General features: G+C 38.4%; 1 protein-coding gene across 1 annotated transcript in view; it reads left to right on the forward strand.

Moving 5' to 3' along the window:
- Positions 1–12130, forward strand: part of ZNF614 (zinc finger protein 614) — a 17870-nt gene extending 5740 nt beyond the window's left edge. The window contains exons 2-5 of the mRNA XM_028477765.2: positions 4772–4980; positions 8388–8514; positions 8789–8884; positions 9193–12130. Of these exons, the coding sequence (XP_028333566.2) occupies positions 4966–4980; positions 8388–8514; positions 8789–8884; positions 9193–10715 (1761 nt within the window). The 5' untranslated portion in view covers positions 4772–4965 and the 3' untranslated portion in view covers positions 10716–12130. The remainder of the gene's footprint in view (positions 1–4771; positions 4981–8387; positions 8515–8788; positions 8885–9192) is intronic.
- Positions 12131–15310: the final 3180 nt, after the last annotated feature.

A 15310-nucleotide genomic window follows, 5' to 3' on the forward strand; every position in this document is an offset into this window, starting at 1 on the left:
CCGGACCGGGGCACGAACCCGTGTCCCCTGCATCGGCAGGCGGACTCTCAACCACTGCGCCACCAGGGAAGCCCTAGCTTTATAATGTTTTTTGATGTGCAAAATGTAATACAAGTCCAGTTTTCTTCTTTTATAGTTTGCTGCTTTGGTGACATGTCTTCTCTGCCTAACCCAAGGTCATGAGAAATGTCTCATATGTTTTCTGAAAGATTATGTGTGCATGTATAGATATAGATAGATAAGGATATGACTTTATTTTTTTTTAAGAGCAGTTTTAGATTCACAGCAACACTGAGTGGGAACTGCATAGAGATACCATATACCCCTGTTCCCTGACATGTGTAACTTTTCCCCACTGTCAACATCCTGCACCAGAGTGCTGAATTTGTTACAGTCAGTTTACATATTGACACATTATTACCCAAAGTGAATAATTTACATTAGGGTTCACTCTTGGTGTTGTATGTTCTTTGAGTCTTGACAAATGTAAAATGACATGTATCCACCATTTAGTATCATACAGAACAGTTGCACTGCTCTAAAAATCCTCTGGATTCTGCCTATTCATCTTGCCCTCCCTCCAGCTCCTGGCAACCACTGATCTTTTTACTGTCTCCTTAGCTTTGCCTTTTTCAGAATGTCATATAGTTGGAATTGTGTAGTATATAGCCTTTTTAGATGGGCTTCTTTCACTTAATAATGTGCATTTTAAGTTCCTCCTTGTCTTTTCATGGTTTGATAGCTCATTTCTTTTTAGTGCTGAATAATATTCATTCATTATCTGGATAGATGGAGCTGCTATAAATACCTGTGATCAGGTTTCTGTGTGGACATACATTTTCAACTGATTTTGGTCAATAGCAAGGAATGTGATTTTGGATCATGTGTTAAGAATATATATAGTTTTTGGTGGTTGTTTTGGCTGCGTTGGGTCTTCATTGCTGCACGCAGGCCTTCTCTAGTTGCAGCGAGCAGGGGCTACTCTTCATTGCGGTGCACGGGCTTCGAATTGCGTTGGCTTCTCTTGTTGCAGTACGCGGGCCCTAGAGTGCACAGGCTTCAGTATTTGTGGCGCGTGGGCTCTAGAGCACAGGCCTAGTAGTTGTGGCTCACGGGATTAGTTGCTCCGCGCATGAGGGATCTTCCCAGACCAGGGACCGAACCCCTGTCCCCTGCATTGGCAGGTGGATTCTTAACCGCTGTGCCACCAGGGAAGTCCCAAGAGTATGTATAGTTTTGTAAGAAACTGCCAAGCTGTCTTCCAGAGCAGCTGTACCATTTTGCCTTCCCATCAGCAATAAGAGTTCCTGTTGCTTCATATCCTCTTCAGCATTTGGGTTTTGAATTTTGGTTATTCTAATAGGTGGGTGATGGTATCTCATTGTTTTTTTAATTTGTTACTTCCTAATTACATATGATGTAATTTCCTAATTACACATGTTTTCATTTGCTTATTTGCTATCTGTATATCTTCTTTGGTAAGGTGTCAGTTCAGGTCTTTTGCCCATTTTTCAATTGGGTTGTGTTTTCTTATTGCTGAGTTTTTAAGAGTTCTTTGTATATTTTGGATAACAGTCCTTTATCAGATATGTCTTTTGCAAATATTTTCTCCCAGCCTGTGGCTTGTCTTCTCAATTTCTTGAGGTAATTTATATTTTTAGCTATTACATTTAAATTTATTATCCATTTTAATTTAATTGGAAATGGATATTCAGTTGTTCCAGTTTATTTGTTGGAAAGACCATCTTTTCCCTCATTGCTTTGTCTTGCACCTTTGTTGAAAATCAGCTGACCATACTTGCATTTATTTCTCAATTCTCAATTCTGTTGCACTGACTTTTGTATCTATCATTATGTCAATACAGTACCTATTTTATTACTATGGGTTTAAAATAAATTTTGAAATAGATTAGTGTAAGCACTCACCAACTTTATAATTCTATTTTACAATTGGTCTAGCTAATCTAGATTCTTTTTCTTTTAATGAAAATTTTAGTATCAGCTTCTCCATATTTATAAAATTCCTGGTGTACCTTTGACAGTGATTGCATTGAATCTGGGGAGAATTGCCATCACCATATTGAATCTTCCAATCTACAGGCTTGGAGTGTCTCTCCATTTATTTATATATCTTTAAATTTGTCTCAGAAGTATTTTATAGTTTTCAATATACAAGTCTTCCATTAGTTTTAATTTATTCCCAAGTATTTTTTTTCTTTTTGATGCTATTGTGTGTGGAATTGCTTCCTTAATTTCCTTATTGGTTGGATCATTGCTAGTATAGAGATATGCAATTTACTTTAATATATTGTTACTGTATCCTGTAACCTTGCTAAACTTATTTACTATTTCTAATACATTTTTTTGCATGTATTTCTTAGGATTTTCTATATACAAAATCATATTGTCTATGAATAAGAGCAGTTGCACTCTGTATTTCCAATACAGATACCTTTAAGTTTTTAAAATGTATTTATTTGTTTATTACCTGTTGAACTGGCTGGAACCTTTAGTATAGTAATGGATAAAATGGGTTAAGGCAGCTATCCTTGCATTGTTCTCAATTGTAGGAGAAAAACATTCAGAATTTTACCATTAAGTATTATGTTGGTTTTGGTTTTTCATAGCTGCCCTTTATTAGTTTGAGTAACTTCCTTTCTGTTTCTAGTTTTTTGAAAGTTTTAATCATGAGTGGGTATTAAATGTGGTCACATATCTTTTCTGTATCCTTTGAGAAGAACATGTGGGTTTTGTCCTTTATTGTATTAATTTGGAGTAGTACATTATTTTCCCATGATAAAGCAACCTGGCATTCCTGGGATAAATCCTCCTTAGTTGTTGTCTATAATCCTTTTTATATTATGCTGCATGTGTTTTGCTAATACATTGTTAACAATTTTTCACCTATATTCATGAAGGAGATTGCTCTATAGTTTTTTTTTTTTCTGTAATGTCTTTGTCTTGCTTTGGTATCTTAGTAATCCTGGCTTTATACAGTGAAGCCAGTTGAGAGTAGGCTTTTTTTGTGTGATGATTTTTAATTACTAATTCAATTTCTTTACTTGTTACATAGGTATTCAAATTTTTTAAAAAATCTTATTTCAGTTTTGTTTCTTTCTAGGCATTTGTCCATTTCATCTAAGCCATACACACACACACACACACACACACACATAAAACATTTTATACAATTTTTAAAGGTTACACTCCATTTACAGTTATTACAAAATATTGACTATATTCTCCATGTCGTATACCTTGTAACCTACCTTTGTTTTGAATTTATTGACAGTTTTATACCCTAGTATATGGTCTTTCCTGGAGAATGTTCCATGTACTTTTGAAAAAATATATATTTTGTTGCTGTTGAGTGTCGTGTTAAATAAATGTCACTTAAGTTGATTGATTATATTGTTCAAGTCTGCTGTATCCTTGCTGGTTTTGTTTTTGTTTTATCATTATTGTCAACCAGGGAGAGCTCACCTAACTCTTAGTGTCCAGCGTTTTTACTGGGGCTCAGTGAACATAGACATGATTGGCTGAACTTAGTCTCCAGCCCTTCTAGAGGTCAAGCTGATACCATGTGGTCCAAGGGCCCTCACCATAAATTACATCATTAGCATAGACTATCTTGTATGGCCCAAGCCTCCCAGGTAAGCAAAGCCATTCTTATCGGGTGGGGCATTCCAAGGGCTTATAGGTTCCCTCTCAGGAACTGAGGGCAAAGCCAAACCTCTGTTGGGCAAGAATAATCCTTTCATATACAAAGAGAAATAGACAATCTTAATGATTTGCTTAGTACTGTGGTCTTCAAAGTGAGGTGTGGGGACTTCCCTGGCGGTCCAGTGGTTGGGACTTTGCCTTCCAATAAGGGGGGTGCGGGTTGGATCCCTGATTGGGGAGCTAGGATCCCACATGCCTCGTGGCCAAAAAACCAAAACATAAAAATAGAAGCAGGGACTTCCCCGGTGGTGCAGTGGTTAAGAATCTGCCTGCCAATGCAGGGGACAAGGGTTCAATCCCTGGTCCGGGAAGATCCGACATGCTGCGGAGCAACTAAGCCTGTGTGCCACAACCAGTGAGCCTGTGCTCTAGAGCCCACGAGCCACAACTACTGAAGCCCACATGCCCAGAGCCCTGCTCTGCAACAAGAGAAGCCACCACAATGAGAAGCCCGCACACTGCAATGAAGAGTAGCCCCCGCTCGCCACAACTAGAGAAAGCCCTCGCACAGCAACAGAGGCCCAATGCAGCCAAAAATAAATAAATTTATTTTTTTAAAAAAAAGAAGAAAAACATTGTAAAAAATTCAATAAAGACTTTAAAGAAAATGGTCCACATAAAAAAAACTTCATTAAAAAATACTTTAAAAATAAAACAACTGCGGTGTGTGTACCTACTGAGCATTTACTTTTGAAGTGGTACCTGGGCACACATACTTTTTAAAGGCACAATGTCCAGATCCTTGGAAACTTCCATGTGGCCTCTTCTGTAAACTTGATCTGCTTGAGCTTTCACCCGAGGCATCATGTTCTGCTGATTCTGCTTTCCCTCCTTCCCTTTAATAGTCATGCCATTTCCTCTTCACAAAAGAAAGGCATATATTTCACACATTCAAAACCTTGTTTTATTGCCCCAGAGGATGAAAGCCTCTGGGACACCAAATAAAGGAACAGTTGGAAATATTGGGGTCCCTTATTTAAGGATAAGTGACAGCATCTGGGCCCAGAGGGAATGTACACTCAAAGTCAATTTGCTCTTCATCCCACAGGTCCTGGCTCCCCAGGAGAAAGAGTGATCAAGTGAAGGAATGAGGGGAGAAAGAGGAGATTCTTGGAGTTGGATATCATTTCTGAGGACATCTTTAACTGAACATCAAGATTTCTGTCTCTAAGAATTACATGGCAGATGCAGAAGAAACAAAAGACAGAATCCATGTTACTCACTATTTCCTGAGCATAGAAGATGATCAAGGTCCAGGTGATTTTTGGTTTGTTATATCTTTCTTTGGTTGTCTAATGGATTTGTGGTGACCTGCAAAAAAATCCGTTTAACTAAAAGAAGTATAAATTGGGGATAATGGGGTTCTGGGGAGAAATTAACTTAGACTCTGAATTCAAAATCAGGACAAAGTGAGATCAGGAATATATCGTTCATAGGGGTCACATCAAGTGACTAATATTGGAAGATAATGTGTGCCTGTGGTGGGCCCTGTGGGTTACATCAGCTGTCACTTTGCATTATCTCTGGCAGACGTCACAACCAGAGAAACACGAAAAGCTCCGTGGTATGTGTTGACTGAGGAAAAAGCAGACCAGCTTCTTGAGGGATTCAATGGTTTATGTCACTTAGGTGAATGGAATGATACTCCTAACAACATTGATAACTCTAAGGGGCTCCCCACTAGCCAGAGTACCACTGGCCTGGTACCAGTTGAGCATCTAAAAGAAAGATGAGTGCAGCTGACTGAAGAACATTACCTGTATAGCTATATAAAATTCCATGAGTTTATAGTTACACTCAAAGCCAGTTACAAGGTAAATAAATACTAGGGATGTAATGTACAACATGGTGACTATAGCTAACACTGCTATATGATATATAGGAAAGTTGTTAAGAGTAAATCCTAAGAGTTCTCATCACAGGCAGAAAATCTTTTTCCATTTTTTTCTTTTCTTTTTATTGTATCTACATGAGAGAAGATGGATGTTAGCTGAACCTATTGTGGTAGTCATTTTGCAATATATGTAAATCATACCATCATGCTATACATCTAAAACTTATACAGTGATATATGTCAATTATTTCTCAATAAAACTGGAGCAAAAAACCATTGGAGTTTGATAGAAATCAAATATTTGACCTTTGAAATGATGCAGTAACATAATCAAACCTATGTTTTGGTGAACAGTGGTGGAGATTTACTCTGAGTTTAAGAAATAGATTCAGTGTGAAACAATTCAAGCTTCACAGATAACAGATCAATACTCCTTGACCATGAATTACACTCATATATGAACCACCTCTACAGGGTGAGCCACCATTGTCATTTTTATGACATCCTCCAGCCTGTTTTCAATGTACTGGAATTCTTTACATTTTGGTATCTACAGGCCAGCTTTCTTCTTTTTTACGTGATGCAATGAACACCAAATTATATATGTGTGATAATTTAATAATTCACGTATCGATGAATATTTAGATATTCTTGTTATTACAAACCATGTGACATTAAACATTCTTGTTAATGGCTTTTTGTGAAATTGTATCTGTATTGCTTCAGAGTGGCCACAATCCCTTTCTCAGGTTTGATAATTTGCTCAAAAACTCACAGAACTCAGGAAAGCACTTTTCTTAATTTACAGATTTATTTATTTACTTACATTTACATGATACAACTCAGGAACAGTCAAATGGAAGAGACGCATAGAGCAAGGTATGGGGGTGTGTCACCCTTCCAGTACCTCAGTGTGTTCACCAACTTGGAAACTTACCAAACCTGTAGTTTTGGGGTTTTTTGAAGGTTTCATTACTTAGGCATGATTGATTAAATCATTGGCCATTGGTGATTGAACTCAGTCTCCAGCCCTTCTCCCCTCTCTGGAGGTTTCATCACATGGTTTATTCCTCTAGCAACCAGCCCCCATCCCGAAGGTGTCTGGGTGCCCTCCCCCTACCTGTCATGTCATTAGCATACAAAAAACACTTATCGCTGTGGAGATTCTAAGTGTTTTAGGAGCTAGGGTGCCAGGAACCAGGGACAAAGACCAAATGTTTATTTTTGTATCATATCACTGCTGAGTACTTTGTTTCACAGTCTATCGTGTGGCTGCAATCAAGGTGTAAGCCCTAGGATGGGGTCTGATCTGAAGGCTCAAGTGGGGAAGGATGCACTTCTAAGCTCACTTACATGGTTGTTGGCAGAATTCATTTCCAGAACTCAAATGAGATCTCAGTTTCTACCTGTCTGCTCATGTAAGACCACTGAGTTCCTTGTCACGTGGGCCCCCCTAACATGCCATCTTGTTTCATCAAAGTCATCAAAGGACAGATTCTATTAGCAAGCTGGAAATCATATATAGCCTAATTTAAAGGGGTGTCTCATCACTTTTGCTCTATTCTTTTTTTTTTTTTTTTTTTTTTTAGAAACAATTCAGCTCATGCTCAAGGGAAGGGTACCTCACAGGGGCATGAATACCTAGTATGTAATAAGGAATTTGGCTGACTTTTATCTCTGATTCCTGGGAGGTAACCTCTAAACCCTTGGAATTACCCATGTGATAAGAGTGTCTTTGTTTTTCATCTTGGACCACTGGGACCACACTTTATAGTTTATGCTGTGAGGTGACTCATGTGGGCCCTAGATGATTTGTGCTAATGAGATAACTCAAGATGAGGGCTGTCCATGCCAAAAAGACCAACCATGTGATTAGAGGCTTGTGGCTTTCAGCCATATGTAACCAGTCTAGCCTCCAGCAAAGGGGAAGGACCTGTGTTCAGCCATGTGGTCAGTGATTCAATAAATCATGCATATATAATGAAGCTTCAATAAAATCTCTGGACACTGAAGTTCAGGAGAGCTTCCTTGGTTGGCAGTACTCCTGAGGACTGTCACACAATGTATCTGGGAGAAGATAGTGCTGTCCAGGACTCCATGATGAGAGTCATGTGTTTCAATACCAAGTGGCCTTCACGTCTGACCTTTCTGGCACAAAAATCAGAACTTTGAAGATAATATTCCATTTTTTTTCTGAGTTCTATTGTTTCTGTTGTAGGTCATCTGTCTTTTGTCTCTGGATGCTTTTATAGTTTCCCTTCATATTTTGTGTATTATAGTTTTAGTCTGATGTGCCTATATATAGACTTCATGCTTGGAATTTGTTGGGATTCCTGAGTGAAGTTCAGAGTGTTTAATCAGTCTTGAAATTTTCACTTTTAGATCTTTGGATACTGCTTCTCCATTACTATATTTTCTCTTTGTTTTTGTTTTCAAATCTTCCTAATCAACTTTAATGGTCTTTTTTTTTTTTTTTGCTGTGGGTGTATCTTGTATAGTTTCTGGGTTTATTTTACATTTATTAAAAACACTCTTTTAAATTCTGGATGTGGAGGCTGTTCATGGTTGATTCTCATATTGCTGTGAAGTTTCATGGTAATGTAGGAATACTTTATTTGTCCTGATATCATTTGCATATTTTTAGTATGCAAATGGAAATAGGTGCTAAAATATATAGATAGAAAGATAGGATTTTGCTTCTACTGAAATGTATTTGAGAAAAGTATATAGATGCAGGCTATACATTGAAAATTAGAACAACTTCTCTCATGCTTCTTCCATATTGATAAAAAGAATTCCCATCATATTAAACTGGACTCTATTATTACAGGAATTGCTGACACTGGAGGATGTGGCTGTGGAGTTCAACTGGGAGGAGTGGCAGCTCCTGGATGCTGCCCAGAAAGACCTATACCGGGATGTGATGTTGGAGAACTTTAACAATTTGGTGTCACTGGGTAAGGACAGCTCCCTGTGTCACTTAGAGGTGCCCAGTCACTGGCCTTTTCTCCATCACCTGATGAAAACTTTGCAGTCACTGTGGTCTTCCAAAGAGTTATATTTTCAGTCCCCTGTGTGGCCCCAAACAAAAGGGTATACTCTCCTGTACACTGAAGGAGAACTTTTACTTTGCATATAAGAAATTTTGTCTCTAAAATGCAGTATTTTCCCATCTTGACATACTGTACCCCAGTCCCTGTATCTAAGTCTTCTATCATTTCTCACGAACAGGGTATCAAGCTACCAATCCAGATACACTCTCCAAGCTGGAACATGGAAAAGAACCATGCATAATAGAAAACGAAATCCAGAATAGAACCTGTCCAGGTGAGTGAGGGAGAACCAGCAAGGGGAGTGGTCAGGGAGGTCATATTCTAGTCATTAAGAGAAGGAGTCACAGCTGTGAGGGTGACTGAGGCCCCCACAACAGCTGCTCCACATATTCATCTCCCCAGATGAGCACTCTTTCTTTGTGGGTATTTAGCTTTAAATATATTCCTTGTCTCTTCTTGGATCTGATATTTATTTCCTCTTACATCTTTATAATTTTGTACTGGGATCATATGGTAGACAATAAAGATCCAGTCCCCCCACTATATATCATCTTTTAAGCACTTTCATTCCATTTTTCCTAGGAATCGGGAAAGTTGACAGTCATCTGCCAGAGCATTCTCAAGACCAAAGATTTCCAAAGAGCCTGCAACAATGCAGTGAACAGAATGCATTTAGAAAGAGTGTTCATCTGAGCAAAACACGTTTAGCCCTAATACAAAATCATACGTTTGACTTATGTAAAAAAGCTTGGAAATCAAGCTTAAGTTTAGTTAACCAGAAGAGAAGATATGAAATAAAGAACCCTGTGGAGTTTAATGGAGATAAGAAATTCTTTCTACATGGTGATCGTGAACAGTTGTATTCTGGAATTGAATTTCCTGAAAGTATGAAACACATCATTGCTAAGTTCCAAGTCCTTAAGCATCAGAGGACTCACAAAATAGAGAAATCCCAGGCCTGCGTTGAAAGTGAGAAAACATGCATCAGGAAATCTCAGCTTATTTCTCACGAGAGCATTCATATAGGAGACAAACTCCATCAGTGTGATCTGTGTGAGAAATCCTTCTCCAGAAATGTCATGTTCACTAAACATCAGAAAACTCAAACACGAGACAAACCCCATTTAACCAGTGGATGCAGAAAAGTCTCTACTGTGAAGAGCAGTCCCACTGTACGTCAGCAAACCCAAACAGGAGAGAAATCCTATATGTGCAGTGAGTGTGGAAAAGGCTTCACAGTGAGGCGCTATCTGATTGCACATCAGCGAACTCACAGTGGAGAGAAACCTTATGTGTGCAGTGAATGTGGAAAAGGCTTCACCGTGAAGAGCAATCTCATTGTGCATCAGCGCACTCACACAGGGGAAAAACCCTATGTATGCAGTGAGTGTGCGAAAGGCTTCACCATGAAGCGCTATCTTGTTGTACACCAGCGAACTCATACTGGAGAGAAACCATATTTGTGCAGTGAATGTGGGAAAGGCTTCACCGTGAAGAGTAATCTCATAGTACATCAGCGATCTCATACAGGGGAGAAATCTTACATATGCAGTGAATGTGGGAAAGGCTTCACTGTGAAACGCACTCTCATTATACATCAGCGAACTCACACGGGAGAGAAATCTTACCTATGTAACGAATGCGGAAAAGGCTTCACCACAAAGCGCACTCTTGTTATACATCAGCGAACTCACACGGGTGAGAAACCCTATGAATGCAATGAGTGTGGAAAAGCCTTCAGCCAGAAGATATGCCTCATACAACATGAGAGGTGTCATACAGGAAAGACGCCCTTCATATGTACTGAGTGTGGAAAATCCTATTCCCACAAGTATGGTCTCATTACCCATCAGAGAATTCACACAGGAGAGAAACCCTATGAGTGCAATGAATGTGGAAAAGCCTTCACCACGAAGTCAGTTCTCAATGTACATCAAAGAACTCACACAGGAGAAAGACCATATGGCTGCAGTGATTGTGAGAAAGCCTTCTCCCACTTGTCAAACCTTGTTAAACATAAGAAAATGCACATAAGAGAAATGAGTAGATTCGCTCAAGTTGGAAATTCCTTTAACAGAGAGTCACAGCTCATTACTTACGATTGAACAAGAGCCCCATTAATGCAATGACTGGGGAAATGCCTTCTGTGGCAGCTAAGACTTTGTTTAAACACCAGTGTTTCTAGCAGAGCAGAACGTAATCATGTTACTGCCTGTTACCAGATGTGTGCCCTGAGGAGATGAAAGGATTTGCGCAGGAGATAAACCTGGTGAATATAGTGAATGTGGTAGTGCCTTTAGTGATTCTTACCTCACATTTTCTGTCAATGAAAACATGTTGGAAAAACTCTGATACATTCAGTGTGGAGATGCCTTGGGCAAAACTTTCTGACTTCGTTATATGTCTGAAAAGTATATACTCTATATTCCCCGACAAATTCTGTGAATGCAGAGACTAGGAAAGTCTTCAGTGGGAAGACAGACTTTATTATCAGGGATCTTCATTGATCATCAGTGAGCTCATTGTTCATAGAAATATGATTTTTTTTTAAAAAAGGAGATATGATGACCACGGGAATGTCTTTCCCCCAGAAAGAAGACCTCAGTGAGTGTCAGAGTTCACACTGGAGAAAAACTTTTAAGAGGATAGTATATATGGCAGGATTTCAGTGATACATTCTGCCTCATCATTTGTCAGGAAATCATATAGAAATTAAAACCTTTATGAACATGCTAAAGGTAGAGCATCTTTAGTTAAATATCAGAGGACTTAAAAAGGACTTAAAAAGGAATGAAGTTCTGTGAAAATGATAAATGTTTAAGTGCTTTTTGTTACAAATCTAACCATCATATATCAGATAATGCACCTGAATCTCCTTTCTGGCCTTGTCAGTAATTCCATAGTTTTAAAAAGAAGTCTGCTTTTATCATCACTGATTTTTATTGTTATATATGATGCAAGAGTGTTCTATGCCTACCCTCATATGTGATTAGCTCATACTTTTCTTCGGCTATAAACATATTTGTAAATTTATCATACTGAACTTCTTTAAAAGGAAACTGAATATGAACACGTACTTGCACTTGCTTAACTAAGTTTATAAATATCACCAAATATTTTACAAAACCACCTTCAAAGTTATTTTTATAAAATTTATAATTTGAAATCATTTTAACTTATAAGAAAATGCAAAAGTAGTCCAGAGAATTCCCTAGTATCCTTTCTGCAACTTCTTCCAGTAAAAACATTTTATGTAACCATATTTTATTATCAAACCCAGGAAAATGACATTGGTAGTATACTGTTAACTCCTAACCTTTGGAGTTTAGATTTCACTAGATTTTACATGAATTTTTAAATCATTTTTTTTTTAATTCTAAGGTGCTTTATTACATATATAGATTTCATTGTAACCGTCATCCCCAGGACGTACGACTGTTTTATCAACACAGACACCCTCATGCTACTTTTTTATGCTCACATCCTCTATCCAAACCTACCTCTGGCAACCACTTGTCTGTTTTCCATCAATATAATTTTGTCATTTATGAATGTTATCAAAATAATTTTTATAACTGGATTTTATATAAATAAGTTGTATTTATTTATACAAATTTACAATTTCTTATTAATGAGGAACATGTAAGCTTTTTGGGTTTTTTTTGTCTCTCAGCAAATTGCCATTAAGACTTATTTGAGTTGTATTGTTTTATTTTTATTAGTGAGTAGTATACATACTGGATGTATTAGTTTGTCTATCAATTCACTCTTCAGAGAAGTTTGTTTTGTTTCCTGGGTTTCAACTGTTATAGGGAAAGATGCTGTAAATCGACATCCAGGGTTTTGTGTGAACATAAATTTTCATTCCTCTATAATAAATATTCAGGTGTGTGCTTATTAGGACATATGGTAAGTTATTTTAGCGTTAAAAGAAACTACCAGACTCTCTTCCAGAGTGGCTATACCATTCGACATTCTCACCAGCAGTGTATGAAATCCACTTGTTCCACATCCTCTCCAGCACTTGGTATTTTCAGTATGTTTTATTTTAGCCACTCTACTAGCAATAGATGAGAGATTCAATTGCTCTTCATCGTCGTCAGCACTTGGTATTGTCCTATTCTATTAGGTTTGTGGTTGTATCTAATCTTGAGCTTAACCCGCATTTCCCTCATGGCTAACAACCCTGTTATTGTTATTATCATTATCATCATCATTTTTGGACTTACTTATAACTGGAAATTTGTACCTTTTGACCACCTTCACAATTTCCACCATCCCACCCCCTTCCAGCCTCTGGCAACCACAATCTGTTCTTTATTATCTACAAGTTTGGGGGGTTTTGGATTCTACAAATAAGAGAGATCATATAATATTCGTCTTTCTTGGCCTGACATATTTCACTCAGCAAAATGCCCTCAATGTCACAAATGGCAAGATTTCCTTCTTTTTATGGTTGGATAATATTCCGTTGCATAAATACCACGTTTTCTTTATCCATTTATCTGTCAATAGAAATTTAGGCTTTCCATGTCATGGCTATTGTAAATAGTGCCGCTGTGAACATTTGGGATGCACGTATCTTTTAAAATTAGAGTTTTCAAAAAAAAAGTTAGTTTTCTTTTTTTTCTGGATATATATACCCAGGAGTAGACTTGCTGAATCATATGGTACTTCTATTTTTAATTTTTTGAGGAACCTGTATACTGTTTTTCATAGTAGCTGTACCAATAACAATCTTCTTCATTCTTTTTATGTCTGCATGGTGTTCATGAAGAGACATCCCATGATTTATTTAACCCATCACCTACTAATGTACATTCATATTGGTATTAGTTACATTTGACTGCATTACAAACCTACCTCTCTAAAACTTAATGTCTAAAGACAACAAACATTAATTATAATATTAATTCTGTTCTGTGGGTTGACGGACTGTCTGGTGTGCGCTGTCCTGACTGGGGGCTACATGATCTAGGTGGCTTTTTTGATGTATCTGAGCCTCTCCTGGAATGGTTGAGGCCACTTTTCACATAGTCTCTCATCCCAAGGCTAACCTGGGCTCTATTACAATGTGTCAGAAGAGCTCCAAGAGACAAATAGAACATGCCTCAGTGGGCAAGTCTATTTCTATCCTCGGTGTCAAGCTTGCTATTGTCCCATTGGACACATTGGTCACAGTTACTGTGCAGGAGCATATCCAAAGGTGTGAATGCAAGATGCAATAATAAGTTTTTGTAACAATCACAAGATTATTTATTTCCTTAAAATTGTCAAAATTGATGCCATGAATATCCTTGTACGTGTTTGTTCTCACAAAGATAATTTCTACTGAATTTCAATTCTTAAAATTGATTGGTGGCTCTAAGACAAAAGTTTAAATTGGGTAATTGCAAGTTGTACTCCAAAAACATTTTATTAATTTTTATACTCTTGACTCAATCCTGCCCCCCTAAAAAACATACCAAACGTCTAACACCTAAAATTTATTGGTGTGCATTTTTTGAACTAGAACTATGACAAGCTTGATAATAACATCAATTCATTCAAAGCTGTATGTGGTGGACACCTCTGTTATCTGCTGTGCAGATGAGAGATGAAGCCCAATAGAATGAATATTATTCATCATTCACTCTTCATGAATTTGAATATTAGTAAGACTGGCATTTTAAAACTTAAGTATTTGTGATTTTTAAAAATAAGTGGCCAGTATATTATTTAGCTATTAAAAATTTTAGGTTGGCCTTGGCTTCCCCAGTGGCACAGTGGTTAAGAATCTGCCTGCCAATGCAGGGGACATGGGTTCAAGCCCTGGTCCTGGAAGATCCCACATGCCGCAGAGCAGCTAAGCCCGTGCACCACAGCTACAGAGCCTGCGCTCTAGAGCCCGCCAGCCACAGCTACCAAGCCCACGCGCGGCAACGACTGAAGCCTGCGCGCCTAGAGCCTGTGCTCCGCAACAAGAGAGCCACTGCAATGAGAAGCCCGCGCACCGCAATGAAGAGCAGCCCCCACTCGCCACATGTAGAAGAAAGCCTGCGCGCAGCAACGAAGACCCAACGCAGCCAAAAATTAAAAAATAATTTAAAAAGTTAAAAAAAATTTATATTGGTCATCTTTTTCTTATTCCTTTTAAAATCCAAGCCCTGGTCCTGGAAGATCCCACATGCCGCAGAGCAGCTAAGCCCGTGCACCACAGCTACAGAGCCTGCGCTCTAGAGCCCGCCAGCCACAGCTACCAAGCCCACGCGCGGCAACGACTGAAGCCTGCGCGCCTAGAGCCTGTGCTCCGCAACAAGAGAGCCACTGCAATGAGAAGCCCGCGCACCGCAATGAAGAGCAGCCCCCACTCGCCACATGTAGAAGAAAGCCTGCGCGCAGCAACGAAGACCCAACGCAGCCAAAAATTAAAAAATAATTTAAAAAGTTAAAAAAAATTTATATTGGTCATCTTTTTCTTATTCCTTTTAAAATCTCTTTATAACAAATCCTACTGAGGAATCAGAGAAAGTGGATCTCATATATCGATTGTGGTAATGTAAAATGATCCATTTAGTCTGGAGTAGTTTGGACATTTTTGTTTCAATACAGTCATATCTATCACACACACACACACAAGGCATTTCCTTTCCTTTTCCTCCATTCTTCCAACGGCTTTAGTTGGAACCACAGTTACGGTGTTACATTACTATGACTTTGT

The sequence above is a fragment of the Physeter macrocephalus genome, chromosome 17 (genome assembly GCF_002837175.3).
Source record: "Physeter macrocephalus isolate SW-GA chromosome 17, ASM283717v5, whole genome shotgun sequence".
Lineage (NCBI taxonomy): Eukaryota > Metazoa > Chordata > Mammalia > Artiodactyla > Physeteridae > Physeter > Physeter macrocephalus.